The sequence below is a fragment of the Conger conger genome, chromosome 1 (genome assembly GCF_963514075.1).
Source record: "Conger conger chromosome 1, fConCon1.1, whole genome shotgun sequence".
Taxonomy (NCBI): Eukaryota; Metazoa; Chordata; class Actinopteri; order Anguilliformes; family Congridae; genus Conger; species Conger conger.
Window position 1 is genome coordinate 79244619 of NC_083760.1, and position 19329 is coordinate 79263947.

Sequence of the window (19329 nt, forward strand, 5' to 3'; positions counted from 1 at the left end):
AGACTCATTAAGCAACACAGATAAACTGGCTATAATACTGGGAGAGGGGCAAACAACTCCTCTGGCGGCCCAGTTTGTCAAAGCCTGCCATGATGCGAGGCACAGTGTGTAGTTCCAAATCTACTGGATCTCCACCCTATGCGTGTTCATATTTGTCTGTTCCTATAACCAGCACCGTTGTTGATTGTTGTCTGCTGGTTGTTATTGTTTTGTCTTCACTGTCATTATTAATTTTTTTTTTTCTTACTTATTTTTTTATTATCATGACTGTTATTATATTTTTTATTTTAATACAACAATGCTTTGGCAACACTGTAAATGGAATGGTCATGCCAATAAAGCCACTTGAATTGAATAGAATTGAGAGAGAGAGAGGGTTCAAAAGTGAATACACCACACACACACACAGCTAATAAAGTACATACACACTCACAGCGTTAATACAGTACATGCACGCTGACACAAAAACTACAATATATTAATACTCTAACTTCAAACAAACCCCATACATCAGTATAGACTAATAAGAAGTAATAAAATCACGGTATAAGATCTAATTGTACACAGTCTCACGGGGTGAGAGATAAGCCTGGCACAGCGCATAGACAGAGAGAGCAGCAGTAGCAGCGCATCGTCTAGCTCTTTCTGCAGCGCTACGACGTCACGCCCGCACCTGCAGCTGATAGGCCATCTCCGACTCGGCCTTCTTGGTGTTGACCTCGATGTCGTAGGTGGACTTCTTCAGCTCGTAGTCCCTCTGGGCCTTGGCCATCTCGATCTCGTTCACGTACTGAGCCGAGACCTTCTCCTGCATGGCCTGGGCCTCCTGTTCACAGGGGAGGAGGGAGAGGAGGGGTGAGTGTGTGTGTGTGTATGTGTGTGTGCGCGCTTGTGTAGAGAGAGGTATTTGCAACTCAACCGGTCGGACAAGTTTTCACATGGAACAGCGTGCCCACATGAACACGCTGCAGTTTCGTTAGCCCGTATCGCCTATGGCAGAGGAGAGCCGTCAGCCCAGGTGGGGTCATGTTACCCCACTTTTCATGGCCCGCAAACGGGCTGCCTGTTGCTGCAGTTACGGACCAGGCCGCTCTGCCAGCTCTGGTCGCCTTGCGGTCCCCCTCGTTACGAGCACCGAGCGGTCGAGCAGCACGGTCACGCCTGCTCTCTGTTCTGGTTCCTCAGTGGTGAAATGACCTGCCCACCACGGTCAGGACGGCTAGAATTCCTCCCCAAATTTCAACACAGACTGAAAACACACCTTTTCAGACTACTTCCCCCCCCCCTCCTCCCACTTAGTATGACTTGTTTTTGTTTACGACTGCTCTACGTGCACGATTTGCTTTTGATGGATTTTGATGTGATGCCTTTGCCCTTGTACTGTAAATCACTGTCGATTAAAAGCGACAGCTAAACGATGATCTTTATTTATCTCTTTCTTTATTTTTAATGTAAATGTAATGAAAAATGAAAAATCAGGCCAACTTCTGACCTTAATCGCAACCTCTGCAGCATCTGACATTTTAGCTCAGCTTCTCGATAAGCGCAGAAATGACCACCCGTTTGTGTCCCAATCATCACCAGTGCTTGGTGATGATCTACTCAAAAAATGTCCCCTTGTTATCTTTCTAATTTATCGGTCAGGTAAAATATTGACTAGCGCAGCCTTTCCTAGCAGTTTGCCATCAGGCCAGGTCAGGTGTGCGTGTCCTTGGAAAATCCTTTCACAGTTCAAATGAATTTAAAAAAAAACCGAATAAATCACAGCGTTTGCCATTCATTAACTAAACTGTTTCTCCCCACCAGTTTAATTTGTATTTTTTTTTTTTTTAAGATATTTTTTAGGCCTTTTTCAGCTTTATTAGACAGTATAGTATAGAGAGACAGGAAGAATGGGGGCGAGAGAGAGAGGAAGACAAGCGACAAATTGTCAGACGGTGGGATTCGAACCGCCGACGTCGCGGCTCGCAATGAGCATGCGGTCAGTGCTCTACAGGCTGCGCCACCGAGACACCCAGTGATTAAAGCGGGCCTTCGACACAGACTCTTCTGAGCGCTCCAGCTGACATCACTTCCAGCGTCATGAGACGCATCCCGCGTGTGAAACTCCATTAGGTCAGTTAAGTGAGGGAGCGATGCCGTGCACGTTGCCACGGCGATAAGAACCTCCCCGTCGCAGCTTCACAACATCCTGTGGGAAGCGCTGTAATCCCGCTCGCTGAAGCCAAGATGAATGTTATCAAAATGCATTATCGCTCAATTCAAACCCCCAAACAACATCAAGGCCTTAGTGTACAGCTCGCTTCTGAGAGTGCTTTGCCATGGGATTCTGTAAAGACGGAAAGTCTGCCACGGAAGGGGAGTGGTAAAGAAACGCTGGAGTTTTTTTTACTGATAGTGAATAGTTTTTTTACTGATAGCGAATAGCTTTTTTTACTGATAGTGAATAGCTTTTTTTTACTGATAGTGAATAGCTTTTTTTTACTGATAGTGAATAGTTTTTTTTACTGATAGCGAATAGCTTTTTTTTTTACTGATAGTGAATAGCTTTTTTTACTGATAGTGAATAGCTTTTTTTACTGATAGCGAATAGCTTTTTTTTACTGATAGTGAATAGCTTTTTTTACTGATAGTGAATAGCTTTTTTTTACTGATAGTGAATAGCTTTTTTTTTTAATGATAGTGAATAGTTTTTTTTTCTACTGATAGTGAATTGCTTTTTTTTACTGATAGTGAATTGCCCACCATTATGTACATTTCCCCATTTATTTTGAAAATGCCCCTGGATTTTAGTCAGCAGGGGCAAAAACCTTCTCCGTCGTTTTCTGTGCCCTTTTACTTTTAGCTTTAATCCCTGTAAATGCATTATCGTTACACACGTAGCTTTTTAAGCAACGTTTTCTCTTGGCCAGGTCAGTGTTGTAAATGAGAACCTGTTCTCACTCTTACCTGGTTAAATAAAGGTGAAATTCATTCAAGAACCCTGCGCACACGCGCGCACATACACACACGCACACACACACACACACACACACACACACACACACACACACACACGCACACGCACACACACACGCACACACACAGGCCCACCAAGCCCTCCCATGGGAACCATAACCCAGGAAAAGAAACCGGAAACGGCTGAAACAGCGATCATTGACCCCGAGAGAAAACTGGGAAACCCACAGGCCCGCCCGCCGACACACACACACACACACACACACACACACACACACACACAACATGTCAAACACAAGGCCATAAGGGGTCAGCTTCGCAAAACATCAGCGACACCCTTCAGAAAGCTATGACGCTCATTAAGCGGGCGAATACCACCAACAATTTACAGCTGAAATAATCATGGCATTTGATGCACTAGGCCACAATTGACACACCCATGGTTTTGAGGCACATTAACCTTTTGAAATTGCACAATCCCTTTTTATGAACAGTCAAATCATCGCGGAATCGTACGGTATCTTGATGAATCACTCAAGACAGCACAAAAGCACAATGGACTGGGTCAGCTGCAGCCAAGGAAAGACTATCACTGCACAAAGACATATACATCACCCACAGGGACATATGCACCTAACCTAACATTAGTTTGAAGAGAAGGTTTTGAGGAGTGATTTCTCACAATTCTAAAGTCAGGGTTCTAGAACTCCACTGCTTTCCATTACCAGTAGTGATTGTGACATCAGCATTAGAATGTTCAGTTAAGGACATTCCAATCACATGATTGTGATCTTGCATCATAAATGGCGAAAGACAAACCCCTATACTCCAAGCCTAAGGCAGACTACATTCAACAAAAAAGACGGTATACAGTAACAGAGATATCCATTAGCTCACTGACACTCATCAATAGAGCAGCCTGCTCTATACCGCAATGCACAGAGGAATCTGAAAAATTCAACTGCATGGAGAAATGAGGTCAGACCACTTCCTTTAAACAAAAGAAAAGAAAAACCTAGTGTTTTCCCTGGCTCATTGTGCCCAACAGAACAGAGAGATTATGTGCAGGAAATTGCCTACTACAGGCAGACGGACGGCAGCCACACGTACACACTTTAACTAATCAATATCGACCCTGCTCACATCTCCTCTATCTGAGAAACAGGGCTTCCCGTCTTCTGTAGAGATTTGACATTTGTCGCCATGGTTACCGTTTCTGCAAAGGACCACACTGGCATTTAAGGCATACTAAGCAGGATTCCTCTCCTTGCCTCCCTCCTGTGTTTATAAACAGAAGAACGGCTACGCCTCCATTCCCGACCCCAAGATGATTCTGGCTGTTGGAAGCTTTGCAATAGGCTGACGAGGCATGTGTCACAATGAGACAAGAAACCACGCAAGCCATTTAGCTAGCTATTGCACTGATGTTGCTCATGTTTGGATTTAGTTAGAAGCTATAGTTAGCCAAGTTACTGCAACCGTGTCTCTTTCACAAGTACAACAATAGCTCTTTCACACCAGTGAAGCAGTCACTCGCAACAATAGCACCAAGTCCCCAAAATGCTTGAATGTTTTGCATTTCTGCAAAAACACCCACCTTGCTGTCATACGCAGAAAAGTTACGGGGGAAGGCAGCTTTAGCTTAGTGGGTTTGGAACAGATATTTTTCTCAGGCTTGTTTAGTCGCTTTTATTTTTATCAAGACGTCTGAAGTCTTCTGAAAGTCTGGGAGTCTTTTGGATTTCAACACGAGCTGCCTGCCCAGGAGAGGAAATACGCCAGCGGGATCTCATGAAAATAAGCAGAAGTACAGTGCAGGGGGACCCAGCTATCATGTCCAGCCAGCTGACCTACAAAGCGGAATTTAGTTCGCTGACAATGCCGGCTATGTACTGTTACCGCGCGCTGGCCAACCACTTGCTTAACGGTTAGCCACCAAGGCTATCTCACACAAAGCCAGCCAACACACCACTGCAATAACCACTCCATACCCATCGCCTTTTTCTATTGGACCATAGAGCATGAGTTCAGTCTATTGGACACATGCTTTGCAGCATCATAGAAAGAAAAAAGGGCCACGCCCACAAATGTCCCCCAAACAGTTTTTTTAGAATAACAAATAAGTTGCTAAAAAAAGTTGACAAGAAAGTTACTGGGCAGAAGAGAACATCAGTTCATCGCCGTGTATCATGGTAATGACTGAGCATGTTTGTTTTACAGCCGCAATCCTGCGTAGTATGCCGTTAATGTGTTTCTGACATTCCGATAAGCAACCTCAATATAAGGCTACTGGAGAGAGAGGAATGAGAGAGAGAGAGAGAGAGAGAGAGAGAGAGACAAGCAGTGATCAAAGGAAGGAGAGAAGACAGCTAGACGGAAGAGAGAGGGGAGGGAGTTTCTGAATGCAATAAATATTGACAGAATGCTACAGTGAGACAGAGATCCAGAGAAAGAGAGAGGGGAAGAGAGAGTCTGAGACTTCTAAATCCCCCCGTTTTTCCCGCAGATACTTCTGAAAGTTCATCCCCACTCAACACCTAAACCCCAAACGTAACCATGAAAATCAAAATGGAAAATAGAAACAGTAAACGGGAAAGACTATTTTCAAATAATAACCACTTTTTTTTTTCCAATCAGCCGAACACAGGCATTCCTCCAGACAGTGAGAAGCTGCAGAGCGGGTAAAATGGTGGCGCTGCAGAGCGGGTAAAATGGTGGCGCTGCAGAGCGGGTAAAATGGTGGCGCTGCAGAGCGGGTAAAATGGCGGCTCTGCAGAGCGGGTAAAATGGCGGCTTCCACACTCACCCGGATCACAGCGTCTCTCTTGTACTGAGCCTCCCCGATCCGGGCGTCTTTCTGCACCTGGGCGGTCCGGGCCTTCCCCAGAGAGTGCAGGTAGTGCTGAGGGAGGAGGGAGGAGAGCGCACTGAGAGAGCACTTCCACACTCACACACTCTCACAGACCCATACAAACACACACTCACACTCCCATACCCACCCACCCATACACATACACACACACATAAACTCTCACTCACCCACACACTCTCATACCCACCCACCCATACACACCCATACATATACTCCCATACCCACCCGCCCACCCATGCACATACACACACACACACATACACTCTCACACACACCCACCCATACACACACTCACACACCCATCCCACACACACATACACTCTCACTCACCCACACACTCTCATACCCACCCACACACACCCATACACATACACTCTCACACACACCCACCCACACACACACATACACTCACACACCCATCCCACACACACATACACTCTCACACCCACCCACCAATATACTCACACACACCCCTACACTCACACACACACCCACCCACCAATATACTCACACACACCCCTACACTCACACACACACCCACCCACCCAACCAACCAAACTCTCACACACACACCCTTATACACAAGACTCACACACACATACACAAGCCTACCGACACATTAGCGCACCCACACCGCCACCCCCACAGCCGTGGATCACATCAACCCTGAGAGGTTTGGAGAGAGGGTGTACCTGGTCATCGTGAACATCCTTCAGCGTGTAGCTGACCACGCTTATTCCCATGTTGACCAGGTCGGACGAGGCCACCTTGAACACCTGCTCGGAGAACTTCTGACGGTCCTGGTAGATCTCCTGCGGTTCAGAGAGAGAGAGGGCAGCGCGTCACCGCCGCTGGATACTTCAGCTGAGAGCGCACGTTAAACACTGCGCGCCTGCGTTTGCGGACGGCGGGGGGGGGGCGCTACCGCACCTCCACCGTAAGGTGGGCAATGATGGCCCTCTGGTGCCCCTCCAAGGTCTCCAGGGCGATCTGGGCGATCTCGTGCTCCGATTTCCCCATGAACATCTGACAGGCTGCGGCGAGCATCTCCTTATTCTGCCCCTGGATCTTCACCTGCAGAGATACAGAGAACACACACTGACCCACTGCACATTACAGAGACAACACACACTGACCCACTGCACATTATACAGGGACAACACACACTGACCCACAGCACTTTACAGAGACAACACACACTGACACACTGCACATTACAGAGACAACACACACTGACACACTGCACATTACAGAGACAACACACACTGACACACTGCACATTACACAGGGACAACACACACTGCTGACACACTGCACATTACAGAGACAACACACACTGCTGACACTGCACATTATACAGGGACAACACACACTGACCCACTGCACATTACAGAGACAACACACACTGATCCTCTGCATATTACAGAGACAACACACACTGACCCACTGCACATTACACAGGGACAACACTGATATTTTAACTACATCATCTGAATTCCCTACTTTTTCTGTTCGGCCTACTACTTACACTTTTGGGGAACACTGTCTAACAGCACACACACACACACACACACACACACACACACACAGGACTCGAATAGCACACACACACACACAGGACCCTAATAGCACACACACATACACACACACACAAGGCACTAACAGCACACACACACACACAGGGCTCTAACAGCACACACACACACGGGGCTCAACAGCACACACACACGGGGTTCTAACAGCACACACACACAGGGCACAACAGCACACACACGGGGCTCAACAGCGCACACACACAGGGTTCTAACAGCACACACACACACACACACAGGGCTCAACAGCAGACACACACAGGGCTCAACAGCACACACAGACTGTGTGGGAGGGAGACAGGTGCAAAGGGCACCAAGACCAGTACCTGGGCAATTCCAGTGACAGAGATGGGAACTCCATGGCGCGTGTACACTTTGTCACTCTTCACGTTCAGCGTCATGGTGTTCAGAATTATCCTGAGAGGGCAGGAGAGAATGAGGGGGCAGGAGAGAGTGAGGGGGGGAGGGGCGGGAGAGCAAATGTAATAAATTCAGCCTGCAGAAAAAAGGGAGGGGCAGGGCCCATTATGTAGGAGCAGAGCAGGAGCATGGCCAATGGGCAGAAAGGTACCTCTGGATCTGCTGCACACAGGGGAGAACGAACACCCTGCCTCCCGCTATCATCACGGGTGGGGACCGGCAGAAGCCTGGCAGAGAGAGAGAGAGAGAGAGAGAGAGAGAGAGAGAGAGATGGAGAGAGATAGAGAGAGAGAGATGGAGAGTGAGAGAGAGAGATGGAGAGAGAGAGAGAGAGACAGACAGACAGACAGACAATTACACAGACAACACCCTACTGCTGAACACACTCCCCCCGCTTCTCTTCACAAAGCGAAGGGCAAGGGCAAGCGCCCAGATCATCATAGACCAGGACAGTTTGAAGCCGCAATCGTAATCCCTGGAGATTGTTTTGTCAGAGCACGCTCAGCACTATCAGGAACTGTGGTGTAGCAAATAACGGTACATCTTGAATTATGAAATATAACAGCCAGTAATCACTCATTAGAAATTCTAGTGTACTTCCCATTGTAAGCAACATCCATTTGTTCTTAAATATGCATTAGCCTAATACTGTACATCTAACATAACATAATATGAATACACACCCGTCCTGGGTCAAACATGTCATTTTGGATTGAAATTATTTTCTGTGCTCGAATTATCTTGCCTGGTGCAATTGAGCCAACCAAGAGGACTAGGAGGCAGGGTTTGTGGTTTTTGAGAGCATTTCATTAGCTCCAATGCACCAGACAAGCTCAGTAAAATGTAGAAAAGTATTTGAATCGAAAACAATTGCGCATCTGACGCAAGTATGATACGCACACACATCAATAATACTGTAACCATAATAAAGTACACATACCGGACACCACCATCGCCTCGTTGGGGCCACAAGTGTAAAACATACTGGCCAAGGAACTGCATAAGCAAGCAAAGATGTGAATTGCTACAGTACGAAATTCCAAAGTAACACGTGAATCACGTGGACATTCGGTTCATTTAAACATATTCCGTTGTTACTCATCTTTTTTCATAACGGTAAATGATAACGAGGCATCGTAATTGCATTCAGTTGTGTGGCAAAATTAATACAAACAGAATATAATGTAAAGATAAAGACACACGAACAGAAAATGTAAAGGCAGAGAATACGATGAGTCCGTTTGCATTCATTTTCCTTGTGAATTTCCAGAACTATGCGTCACAACCGTACAACTAATTTAATAGCTAACGTTAAATATGTAACTATTGCAATTTAGATCTGTCATAAGTTGGTCATGCGATCTTGATCTGTCACGCTGTTTTCACTCGTTCCGATAAATCCCTCCCCTAACCTCGTTCATGAGCCCACTTCAAGAGGTGTACTCTTCCATTGTGGGGGAGCGAATGTTGTTCTGTGGTAAACGTTCTATCTAGGCCAAAGAGTACTTTGCCTCCCCCAATTTTTAATATTAACTAGCTACTGCTTAGATTAACCTGCTACCATAATGCATCGTTCTCGATTGTATTACGTTAGTTCCACACAAAATACCTAACGTTAGCTTACGTTACTTAACGAATTATATATTCACTGCACTACATTAATCGATATATTTTACAAATTGGTAGTTTACGAACGGAACTGAAATATTATATCAGCTATCCTAGTTATTAGCTAGCAAACCACAAAAGCTATGTAACTTATTTAGCCTGGCTGCTAGCGTTTTATTTCCCGCATTCACTACGTTAGTCTCGCTGTTACTTTGGTAGCTAACCAACGTTAAGCGTTAAGTTGCCAGATGCACAGTCCTGGCCATTCCGACTGTGCTTAGCGTTTGGTAGGCTAGACTACCTTACCTAGCTAACTGAAATAGCTACGTGCCTCCTGTATGTCGTAGCTAACTATTTAACGTTAGACACGAAGTTATCAAGCTTCTTTGTTGTAAAGAATACTCGGTGGACAGCTCCGCGGCAATTTAGCTAACAGCTACACTTAGCTAATATTAGTTAGCCAACACATAGCTAGCTAGCTATACAACATATTTCGGATTTTGTAGTGTTTACATTTAGCTAGTTGAAACAAAAATAACGTTACACATTTTAGCTAGCTGAAATGTCTTAATAAATATATTTAACTTAAATAGCTAAATTGTCCCAAGCCAACTTACCAACGCTTCTCTGAACGATGAAAAACGTTAACGCCTGTCGCTAACTGGTGACTAGCTGTTTCGCAAGGTTCGTTCGAGTTCATAAACGCATCTCTGTTCCACACCCATAACAGAAGCGCACAAAACATGCATAGCAGTATGTCTCCCCCTGGCGACGAAGAGAGGTAGTCAAGTGTATTTTTGATCAGTCGTTTCCAAACTCGGTCCTGGGCTGGCCCGGGGGGCTCTGTGTGGTGTCATACCTTTCGTTCCTACCAAAATTTAAATCGTAGAATCTTAACAAGCAGTTAATTTTTCATAATTAGGTATTCCTCATGTTTAGAAGAATGACTCGGCATCTTAAACCAGATTATATCAGAAATAGCTATGCATGTCACGAAGAATACAAATCCCACATTCATATGTTGTGCTTATTGTGCTGTATTGCAAACAATGGCATAAAATTAGGTTATTTTAACTGAATTCAAGACTGCGGTGAAGCAATATCCTCCTAACTCGTGAAATTATGGACGCATTGCTACTAAAAGTAAAAATAAACAAATAGCTCGTATGACAGTCAATTGTAATGTATACCCTGTATGTAGCCTTTTTTCCGGCTGTATTATTAAATTATATTCTATTAGATAGCTCCATTAATGTGTATATACAGTATCTATACGATTCGCTCAAGTACTCTGAGATGCCCATGAAAATGTGTGCACATACTGTATTTGCGCGTGAATGGGATGGTGTGTGTGTGTGCGTTTCCGTTTCCGTATGGTTTCCAGAGGAGGAGGCTGCTGACTGTAGCCTATTACATTATAGCCTAATTCCAGTTCACTGAAACAAGACACGACCGAAGATAATAACCATAATAATATTTTAAAACAGCTAAATTGTTCGACCGCACAGCCATATTTCTTGGCTTTTACTTTCACCTCCATAAGCAATTGCCAGTAGGGCCTACTGTAACTGACAGCGCTGCTCATTATTCCCGAGAGTCCATCGGTCTCGGAAACATCAATGTAGCCTCGTGGAATTCGGCTAAATAACGCTGATATAATGAGACAAAGTCAAACGCAGGCTAAATCATATATAACATGAAAATGTTGGCTACGATTTTCCATTAATGTCTTCGATTGCCGTTAATGCAAACTAAAGCTTCTCCAATTGACCCTCATGTCAGGTTCTGTGTTTTTTTCCGTTATTTGTTTTATGTCTAAGTCCCCTGCGTTTTACCTTTTACCATTTCTCTCACCTGTTTACCGTTTAGTCCATTTAAACCTGTCCTTTTCAATTTCTTGTTGCGAGTTCGTCTTTCTGTGATTATGTTCCCTACCCCGGTTCTAGCTTCCCCACACCTGTGCCTAGTTATCTGTTTTGACTTTTGTTCTGCTCCGCTCTGTTCTGTTTTTCGGATTTTATGGTTTTAATCTCTGCCTGTTTGTTTTTTTAACTCTGCTTTGGATTTTTGGGATTTGTACCTTTGCTTTTCTGACTACCTTTGGTTTTTGAACTCTGCCTGTCTCACGATTATGCTCCCACATATACCTGTCTGCCTGGATCTAGACTATTGCCTGTTTGTGGATTACATTTTGGATCTTCCCCTTGTCAATAAAGCCTGCTGTTATCTTATCCCTGAGTCTGGGATTGGTTTCATTTGCCTGATCCCTGACACATCATGAATAGGAGCACTGTCAGCCGTTTATAAAAGGCCATGTATGTAGTGTAGATGGACAATACTTCTCTCAATATGCCTAGCATACCTATGGCTTCTGTACGCTATTTGAATGTAATGAAAGCTGCCTATAGGCCTACGTGTGTTTAAAAAAACAAAACATATTTACTTGCAGACATATGCTTTGATCATGCTGAATATGGAAGTTTGCATTCTGTTCCATACCTGGGCGCTACCTTCACAATCAGTGTGTTTAGCCTACATTTCTACAGTGCGTGCATTCCAGTTTAGTTATCGAGGAACTGTATTTTTGTATTTGCTTGTTGTTTTAATTCCATTTCCCCATAAACCACATGACATTATTTGTGATTCTTACTATGGAGCTGAATCAGGTGTACCGTACACGTTAAATAGCCTAACATATATGGACTCCGGTTAATTGACAACCGATTGCGAAATAAATAAATTAACATGCCGCTGTTGACTGTAGGCCTATTGTTCAGGAATATTATAGTCTACTAAAAAATATCAGTTTATGCATGCATTCATCTGAGCTAAAGCTTTCTGTAGTTTTTTGTAAAAACTTTGTAAATATTAATCACATAGAGGAGAACAAATTCATCGATCAGTTTGTCTACCAAACATGTTGCCATAATAAGTCAAATATAAATGTAAAATAACACATTGTTATTCAGAACATATTTCCATTTTGGCGGCTGTTATCTCTTTATTACCTCAAAATAGCTGAATAGTCTACTTCCAACTGCTTTCTCTCGATTCTACCACGCTGACTCATCATGACCACCTCCAAAAATATTGACACGAATTGACCTTGTTTTGGACATATGGTTCAGTTTTTATACATGTTGTGCATTTATGGCTCTATGACTGCTGGTAGGCTATACATTTGATAAGTGTTGAGCAAAAAAAGAAGGGGTGGGTGCTGCAAAAAGCAAAGCAGCGCACTATGTCTCCAGAAATAAACTACATAACCCACTGCCCTTCAGCGGACGGCACTCCCTGTCCACTTCCGGTCCTTACCATTTCTTTCCAGAAATCCCTTCGCCTTGGCTCCTGCACCAATCGACAGCCCACCACCCTGATTCTCTGTCGACAGCAACCAATCATCACCCACAGCCTCGTTTTGGACACAGTCCCTACATATAAAGCCTTTGTCCCACCTAAGCGTCCGGCAGCTGCTTTTATTCTGGGAGTCTTTTGTGGGGCAGAAGTTCATACAGCCGTGCAGTTATTTCGTAATTTTTTTTTTACATATAATATCACACAACCAGAGAGAATGAGGGAAATTGTGCATATTCAGGCTGGCCAGTGTGGTAACCAAATTGGTGCTAAGGTAAGAATGATTTCGAACCAATCAAATGATGATAATTCCATTGTTTAATTGCATTGCACGTGAGTTGACAGTAACACTAAATAAAGTGTGTGTGCAAGATAATTATTTACTTCAGTTTTAAATTTCAGCTATTTCCTTTTCATGTTATGCGCCTGTTAGCCCACTTTACAGGAAGACTAGACACCATAGTTTTAATGTCATGGAATTCCAATTTAAAACTCAACAAGTAAAATAAAATAAGACACGCAAGATATTGCTCTTTGATTTACGAGTCAAAACTATGATAATTTCGCTGAATGCTTCGCTACATTTTACATCCATTGGTGGTTCGTCTGAAAAATGAATGGGACACTAGTTAGTAAATGTCATGATTCTCGCCTTCATAGTGCCCCCAACGATTAGGCCTATAACAAACTACATTTTATTATTTTAAATTACATTTTGCGTACGCGCAACCGACTGTGAACGGTACTGGGTACAGAATAAAGGACCGTTCACTTATTATTGGGGAGAATAGCGGGTCCTCTGTCTAGACCCAGCAATTTCCAGCAATGGGCGTGGGTTTGCGTCACCCGTCTCTCCTTTACACTCACTGTTAACACTATTGATAGTAGAATAAGTGGTATTCATCTGTCCCCTTGTCTCAATCCCTTTCACCGGCTTTCTTTCCCAGACTGTGCTGTCTGAGTGCACAGAACTGTCCGCTCTGCCAGATGGCTAGCCCCATAGTGTGCGCAACGTGTCACGCATACTTCAAAACCGATGCAAATCTATCGGTTACGTCTTCAAAGTTTTCCCACTCGAGTCTTTTGCACATGCAAAACAAGATGGATCAATAAATCGATTCATTCCGGTCGATGGATATGCTGACCGAGGGTTCTATTCGAGCAGGGGGAGGAGGCCGAGGAAGGGTGGGGCGTGCGTAATTGACAAAGAAAGACCCCTTTCCCCCTTCAATAAATCGTATGCCGTGAATCCGTTAAGCCACGTATATAGTAATGAAATCAGGTTTCGTGATTCATGTTATGCCTTTCCTAGACGAGCTTTTATTTTTCTCGATTCATAAATTTGTTTTGCTTTTGCAAAAGAATGTATTAATATATCGGTCTTCATGAAAGAAAATTAATAATAAAATGCAACAGATGGATTTTTTTGCAGTCAACCAAAAATGTACCAGCGATCACTGGTTACAAAAATTCATGAGACGGGCTATATGGGTCTCTTACGTTTGTGTGTAAAGAAATTGGATAGGCTACGCAGAAAAGCGCTGCTTTATAGGATAGCCCGCATAGCCGAGGGGCACCGTTAGCTTTTTGCGCATTTTGATGTAATAAGAAGCGATAGCAAAGCCAGTGTCTTAATCGATGACCTGTAACAAAACGGGGATGGGGGTTGGGTAGCAGGTTACGCAGAGGGCCGGAGAGAAGATATACTTCAACTAGAGCAGCTATTTATTCGGGAGGAGTGTAGGGTAGGGAGAAAGGGAGAAGATCAACAGATGACAGATGTAGAAATAACATATGGGGTGGATGGGTGGGGAGGGGGATCTGGTGCAGTGGCTGGTAGAAACTGTGAGAGCAAGAATTATGTAACCCTAAATGTATATGTGTGAAAATATAAATAACTTATAAAGTTAAAAGGTAAATTCAAAATGGAAGATTCATTTCAATTGTTGTTAGATACTATTTAGCTTTTAGGCAAACTAGGCAGTAAATACACTTAGGGGTAGGAAAAGGCGAGCATTGGTGGGCTGAATGCCTGTTCTTGCCATTACCTTATGTTATATTGTTTTTCAGCTTTTTTTTTGCATGAATCTGTTATGCCTTGAAAATGTATAATCACACTGTCCACTGTCCAACAGTTGGCTAATTAAAATTATTAGTGTACTGTTGAAGGTATTGTAGGTCACTAAATTACAGCCCGGGTGTTTATTTGACAGTTATTGATTTGTGATGCCATCGTTTCCAGGGCTGGACAGTCACAGTGCACACGCTTGTGCGGTTGGAAAAAAACGTCCATTCAACCTTGTCTCAGTAACTACAATGTCTGCAAAACATAGGGAGCAACTAATGCAAATATATTTGGTACAAACAACAGCACAAGACTGGGCACTTTTTCTCACACACGTAAGACAAGGCAAACTGTGGCTTCTTTGTGTGCAGTGTTTTTTTTCTCTCACTGACAGTTTACACAGACGCTGGCTGGGTAACACAGTGTTCGGTTGTGCAAATGCAGAAGGAGGAATAATGCTCTGTAAAACTCCTGAACCGATGCTTCTGTTGCCTATTTTTAATCTATTCTGAAACATGACTGACACCTATAGCGCTTTGTTCGACTTGTAAAACATACAAAGTTCTCACTTGGATTCCCTACGTACTCTGTTTCAGTTCTGGGAGGTGATCAGCGATGAGCATGGAATCGACCCTACAGGCACCTACCATGGAGACAGCGACCTGCAGCTGGACAGAATCAGTGTCTACTATAACGAAGCCACAGGTACCACATTTAAACTCAATAGATTAGAGCAAATTATTACTACAAGGACACACAGAACATATCAGTGTTGCAGAATTACCTGGGTAAGGATCACAAGGTAACACTGACCCGATCAGATTTATTGATCAGTTTCAATGACAGCACAGAGGTTTTCACATCTCCCATCCAGTTAAAACCATGGATCAGGAGGATTAGTCGTGTACTGTTTTTTCTCTGGGCTTCCTGGACCGAGAGGGTCTCACACACTAGTTTTTGTGCACCTGTACCATAACACAGTTTCACTGATTTCACTGATGATCCGTGTTACCTGCTGTATTGAGCTGGTGTGCTTTTCTTCCTCTTATCTCCATTTCTCATGTAGGTGGCAAGTATGTGCCCAGAGCCATTCTAGTGGACCTGGAGCCCGGTACCATGGACTCGGTCAGATCCGGACCATTCGGACAGATCTTCAGACCAGACAACTTTGTGTTCGGTGAGTGGTGGAAGGAGGGGTATGTGGAAGATGTTTTTCATGTTTTGATGGGTGTCTGAGGTGGGACAATTAAGGCCAATTTGGGGAGACAATTTAGGAGCCAAAACAGCTGTAGATGCAGCTGGTATGTTTCTGAGAAGGTGAGGTCTGGCTTAAATTTGCTGAGGGATCTTTTTCTGGGTGTTGATTGACATGTTTGACGTGTCGCTTCCCCCTTCTCCCCTTCCCTCCCTCAGGTCAGAGCGGTGCTGGAAATAACTGGGCGAAGGGCCACTACACTGAAGGGGCTGAGCTGGTTGACTCCGTGCTGGACGTGGTTCGCAAAGAGGCAGAGAGCTGTGACTGTCTGCAGGGCTTCCAGCTCACCCACTCCCTGGGCGGGGGCACTGGCTCAGGAATGGGCACCCTGCTCATCAGCAAGATCCGGGAGGAATATCCCGACCGCATCATGAACACCTTCAGCGTGGTCCCCTCCCCGAAAGTATCCGACACCGTCGTGGAGCCCTACAACGCCACCCTGTCCGTGCACCAGCTGGTGGAGAACACGGACGAGACCTACTGCATCGACAACGAGGCGCTCTACGACATCTGCTTCCGCACCCTGAAACTCACCACGCCCACCTACGGCGACCTCAACCACCTGGTCTCCGCCACCATGAGCGGGGTCACCACCTGCCTGCGCTTCCCCGGCCAGCTCAACGCCGACCTCCGCAAACTGGCCGTCAACATGGTGCCCTTCCCCCGCCTGCACTTCTTCATGCCCGGCTTCGCCCCCCTCACCAGCAGGGGGAGCCAGCAGTACCGCGCCCTCACCGTCCCAGAGCTCACCCAGCAAGTGTTCGACGCCAAAAACATGATGGCGGCCTGCGACCCGCGGCACGGGCGCTACCTCACGGTGGCGGCGGTCTTCCGCGGCAGGATGTCCATGAAGGAGGTGGACGAGCAGATGCTGAACGTGCAGAACAAGAACAGCAGCTACTTCGTGGAGTGGATCCCCAACAACGTCAAGACCGCCGTCTGCGACATCCCGCCCCGGGGGCTCAAAATGGCTGTCACCTTCATCGGCAACAGCACGGCCATCCAGGAGCTGTTCAAGCGCATCTCCGAGCAGTTCACCGCCATGTTCCGCCGCAAGGCCTTCCTCCACTGGTACACGGGAGAGGGTATGGATGAGATGGAGTTCACCGAGGCCGAGAGCAACATGAACGACCTGGTGTCCGAGTACCAGCAGTACCAGGACGCCACGGCCGAGGAAGAGGGCGAGTTTGAGGAAGAGGCCGAAGAGGATGCCTAAAAAGCAGCAACAAGATACGGGGGGGTTAGGCGGGGGGAGGGTGGGGACAAAACTGAAGCAAACCCAAGCACTAGAATGGTGAAGCAAGGAAAAATAAAATTGGAAAACAAAATGGCTTAAGAGATCAAGCAACCAGAGGAGGGATGGAAGGATATTGTCAAGAAACCAATCCCAACCCAGCAAGTGATGAGAAATTGATGCAGAGCAAATTATAAACCAGCAAAAAAAAAGTGAGAAGGTGGTGGGATTATGTTACCAGTAAAAAGAATAAAAACAAAATGAATGTAAGCAAGCAGGAGGATGAGAAGGAACAAGAAAGCAATTGGCTATAAACCTTCCAGCATGTTCAGTATGCCAAACCCAGGAAGTAAACATCTACTTTTGTATTTATGTGTGTTTGTGTCTTTCCTCATTCCTCGTCCCTTCCAATAAAAAAAGACAACAGTATTAATACAACAGTATTACAAAAAAAACCAATAGCAACTAAGCAGACTGATCAATAAGCACAGTGATGTCACACACCGCACAACCAAGATGACAAACTGCTGTTTCTTGAGAGGTCCAGGCAGGTCAGCTGACAGGACAAAGCGAGGAAGCACAAAGACACAGAGTGCCAGAAATGAACAATACAGGCAAGACCAAGGAGGGAAGGACAATGTGCTACAGAACAGAGAGCGAATGTCAGCAGAGGAAGATGTGTGAGGAGGGGCTGGAAAAAGTATTCTTGCCAACCAAGTATTCTTGCCAACCTACCAAGGAGAAGAGTGGTCTGATCCATTTCATGGTGTCTTTTCTATTTATATTTTATCTTCTCTGTGTTTCTAATTTTACTTTTTTACATTACTTATTTTTTTACTGAGATCCTTCCACTTCCAGATTGAGTCCTGTGTGACTAGTAATTGAATGTCTGGCCACAGAATTTCTTAAGGAGAGAGAAAATGCGGAATATTCGTTCAAACGAATGCTGAGATTTTCCTGCAGCTCCCCCACTGGACAATAAAGACATGCAGCACAGAGAGAGGGACCAAACACTCACGGATAGTAGGCCATTTAAACATGCCACACCCCACAGTGTTTACGAATAATGAATAAAATACTATAGTTTAAAACTCTGTAAACAAATGTGTTCTAAACAGGGAAAACCACATGCATAGCAGCATGGACTGGGGTTAGACACTTTGTAATTTCAGAAAGGTGACTTTGGTTTGAGTGGTGTGCACAGTATTACCTGAAGTAGACCTCAGCCGAACGCCAGTCAACGTCTCGGAGAGGCAGGGTGGGTACGCACTACTGGTCTGGGAAAGGAGAAAGTATATGTTTATAATAATTTTTGGAAAAAGTAAATTGAAGGGGAAAAGCATGGTAAGAGTTGATCAACAGAAATAAACAAAAATGCATGACTGAGTGCAGACATGTTATGTATTACACATATTGAGCAAAACAAATTGTAGAGAAGCTCAGATATTTTTCAGTTTACTTTCCCTCTCCTCATCATGTGTTTCTGTTTGAAGTTCTGCAACTTCAGCTCTACTTTCTCCATATTTTATTTGTGTTTGTTTTTCCCTGTCCTGTCTTTCTGAAAACTCTGTTTCACATTGAACAGGAAGGAGCCTCTGGGGAAGAATAAAAGCCTTTTTATAAAAACTGAAAAAATTACCTGGTGTGATTTTATACGTGGTTTGTAATATGCTGTCTGCATCCTCGTGCGGTTGGGATGCTTGTGCGTGACAAATTGGTGACAGATGGTTTACTGACCCTGGATGGAGCATTAGAGACGGTCCATTTCTGAAGGTACGTCCTTGCACTGCAGGGGATCCTGTGCTGAGGCAGAAAGAATGAAACGAGATGTTCATAAATATTTAGAAATATTATTGAAATCATTTCTACATAACATTAATATTCATTCTAGACATTTCAAAAGCAGAACACTTTTAAATGAAGTGTTTTGGATGTGTCCTAAGTAAATAAATGACAACCAAAGGGGTTTTG

General features: G+C 44.6%; 2 protein-coding genes across 2 annotated transcripts in view; one reads left to right on the top strand and one right to left on the bottom strand.

The window, feature by feature from the left end:
• Positions 1–10171, bottom strand: part of flot1b (flotillin 1b) — a 14634-nt gene extending 4463 nt beyond the window's left edge. The window contains exons 1-8 of the mRNA XM_061236329.1: positions 10068–10171; positions 8783–8838; positions 7994–8069; positions 7749–7839; positions 6761–6904; positions 6523–6642; positions 5765–5860; positions 674–826 (exon numbers count right to left, since the gene is read on the bottom strand). Of these exons, the coding sequence (XP_061092313.1) occupies positions 674–826; positions 5765–5860; positions 6523–6642; positions 6761–6904; positions 7749–7839; positions 7994–8069; positions 8783–8838; positions 10068–10150 (819 nt within the window). The 5' untranslated portion in view covers positions 10151–10171. The remainder of the gene's footprint in view (positions 1–673; positions 827–5764; positions 5861–6522; positions 6643–6760; positions 6905–7748; positions 7840–7993; positions 8070–8782; positions 8839–10067) is intronic.
• Positions 10172–12909: 2738 nt separating this feature from the next.
• tubb5 (tubulin, beta 5) lies at positions 12910–18993 on the top strand. The gene is made up of 4 exons (XM_061236373.1): positions 12910–13078; positions 15466–15574; positions 15936–16046; positions 16283–18993. The coding sequence occupies exons 1-4, from the start codon at positions 13022–13024 to the stop codon at positions 17338–17340; spliced, it is 1335 nt and encodes a 444-aa protein (XP_061092357.1). The 5' UTR covers positions 12910–13021; the 3' UTR covers positions 17341–18993.
• Positions 18994–19329: the final 336 nt, after the last annotated feature.

What these genes read in the sequence shown, in the direction of transcription:
- tubb5 (XM_061236373.1), top strand. Translation starts at nt 13,022, where the DNA reads ATGAGGGAAATTGTGCATATTCAGGCTGGCCAGTGTGGTAACCAAATT. An exon ending in GTAACCAAATTGGTGCTAAG is followed by an intron (nt 13,079 to 15,465) that starts GTAAGAATGATT and finishes ACTCTGTTTCAG; the next exon opens with TTCTGGGAGGTGATCAGCGA. An exon ending in CTACTATAACGAAGCCACAG is followed by an intron (nt 15,575 to 15,935) that starts GTACCACATTTA and finishes TTTCTCATGTAG; the next exon opens with GTGGCAAGTATGTGCCCAGA.